At 50.3% G+C, this 1,929-nt stretch overlaps 1 protein-coding gene across 1 annotated transcript in view; it reads right to left on the bottom strand.

The window, feature by feature from the left end:
* CHMP7 (charged multivesicular body protein 7) overlaps window positions 1-1,929 on the bottom strand; it is a 22,617-nt gene that overhangs the window by 5,149 nt on the left and 15,539 nt on the right. The window contains exons 4-5 of the mRNA XM_011968820.1: window positions 1,250-1,435; window positions 90-223 (exon numbers count right to left, since the gene is read on the bottom strand). Of these exons, the coding sequence (XP_011824210.1) occupies window positions 90-223; window positions 1,250-1,435 (320 nt within the window). The remainder of the gene's footprint in view (window positions 1-89; window positions 224-1,249; window positions 1,436-1,929) is intronic.

Raw genomic sequence — 1,929 nt, 5'->3', positions numbered from 1 at the left:
TTTTTTAAAAGCCCACATACAGTAACATTTTGCTGGCTCTGGGGGCCAGCCACAGTGGGGAGGGGGCTCAGTTCGGGGTTAAAAGTTACCTCTCTGCTTCCTGGGATAAGGACTCCACTTTGCGCGAGAGAAGCTGTTCACTCTGCATCAGCTGGTACACCCCAACGTCTACGTCATTGACTGGAGAGACCTTGGCATGTGGCCCTCGGGCAAACTTCACAATCTGAGGGACAGGGAGAAATTACTACTGCTGCTACCACAAAGGCTGAGAACTTCCCAAGCAGGAGTGCTGGTGGGCATATGAGAACAGCAGGCCCCCCTTATCCATGGGGGATACATTCCAGTGAATGGAACCCCCCGTGGATGCCTGAACCCTCGGAGAATACTGAACCCTATACATACAGCTATGCAAACATTTTTCCTTCTTCACAGTTTTTCCTATAGAAGATTCATTCTTACTGTAGATCCTAGCAACCTCAGCAAATGATATTTTGTCTTCCTTATTTAGTCCAGAACTTTCACCTTTTCACTTAAAGGAAGCACCTGACAGCTTCTCTTTGGTAAATCTGGACTGCCAGCACCACTGCTCTTGTGCTTTGGGGCCATTATTAAGTACAATAGGCCAGGCACGGTGGTTCACACCTGTAATCCTAGCACTTCGGGAGGCCGAGGCAGGAGGATCACTTGAGGTCAGGAATTCAAGACAGCCTGGCCAAATGGTGAAACCCCTTCTCTACTAAAAATACAAAAATTAGTCAGGTACTGTGGTGCATGCCTGTAATCCCAACTACTCAGGAGGCTGAGGCAGGAGAATCACTTGAACCTGGGAGGCAGAGGCTGCAGTGAGCCGAGATTGCACCATTGCTGGGCGACGGCAAGACTCTGTCTCAAAAAAAAAAAAAAAAAAACAGTACAATAAGGGTGGCTTGAACACAACCACTGCAGTGCCATGACAGTCAATCTGATCACTGAGACGACTCCTAAGTGACTCAGGCAGGGAGATGCTGGACAAAGGGGGGATGAGCATTCAGGCGGGATACTACGAGGTCCCATCACACTACTCAGAACAGTGCACAACTGAAATCTATGGAACTGTTAATGTTTGGAATTTTCCACTTATTATTTTTGGACCGTGGTTGACTGCAGGTAACTGAAACTCTGGAAAGCAAAATCTCAGATAAGGGGTCGCTACTGTATGTACTGAATCAATCACCGCTGAGTCAGAGAATGAACAGGTGAGCCTCCGTACCTTCTCCCCGTTCTGCTCGAGGACTGTGACCCTCTTCTCCTTCTGCAGCTGCAGCAACACCAAGTAGAAGGTCCTCTCGTCTGGGCAGGAGTTAGCGCAGAGGGTGCTGAGCTCTGACAGGGCCACCACGGGGTGGGAGGAGAGGGGCGAGTTCTGATACAGACGATACACCTCCTCAGCCTTTTCCTGCGGGAAAGGCAACATGGGCTGACAGGCCCTGGCCACTGCCACGGGACGCAGGGACCCTGACCCTGAGCTTCAAAACCATGACCACACAAGGCAAGCACCCGGGAATCCCAAGCCCATCCTCCCCAAGTAGCGGCTTTTTAAAAAAGAGGAAGGATCTGTGTTTTTAAGCCTTGGAGGAAAGTTCGGTGACTCCATATGAAATGAGGCACATGAGATGCTGGGAGCCAGCTCTGCACTGCACGTCCACTGGGGATTTTACACTCCTGCCTCTCTCTGGTCTGTGGTTTCCCAAGGGAAGACTGAGGAGGTGAGCTGAGGTAGAACATCTGTGAAGGAGATCTGAGGCCTGATTTCCAGCCCAGCCTGGGTGACGCTGGGCCAGTCACAGCCTCATTAGTCCTCAGTATCACTCTCTGAAGAGGGTGGATGAAATGATATCTAATTCCCTTCCAATTGTAGTCTCTCCATTTTCCTGCCAATTGGCTATACTG

The sequence above is a fragment of the Mandrillus leucophaeus genome, unplaced genomic scaffold (genome assembly GCF_000951045.1).
Source record: "Mandrillus leucophaeus isolate KB7577 unplaced genomic scaffold, Mleu.le_1.0 Scaffold86, whole genome shotgun sequence".
Classification (NCBI taxonomy): Eukaryota; Metazoa; Chordata; class Mammalia; order Primates; family Cercopithecidae; genus Mandrillus; species Mandrillus leucophaeus.
This window is presented reverse-complemented; position numbering and strand designations above follow the sequence as displayed.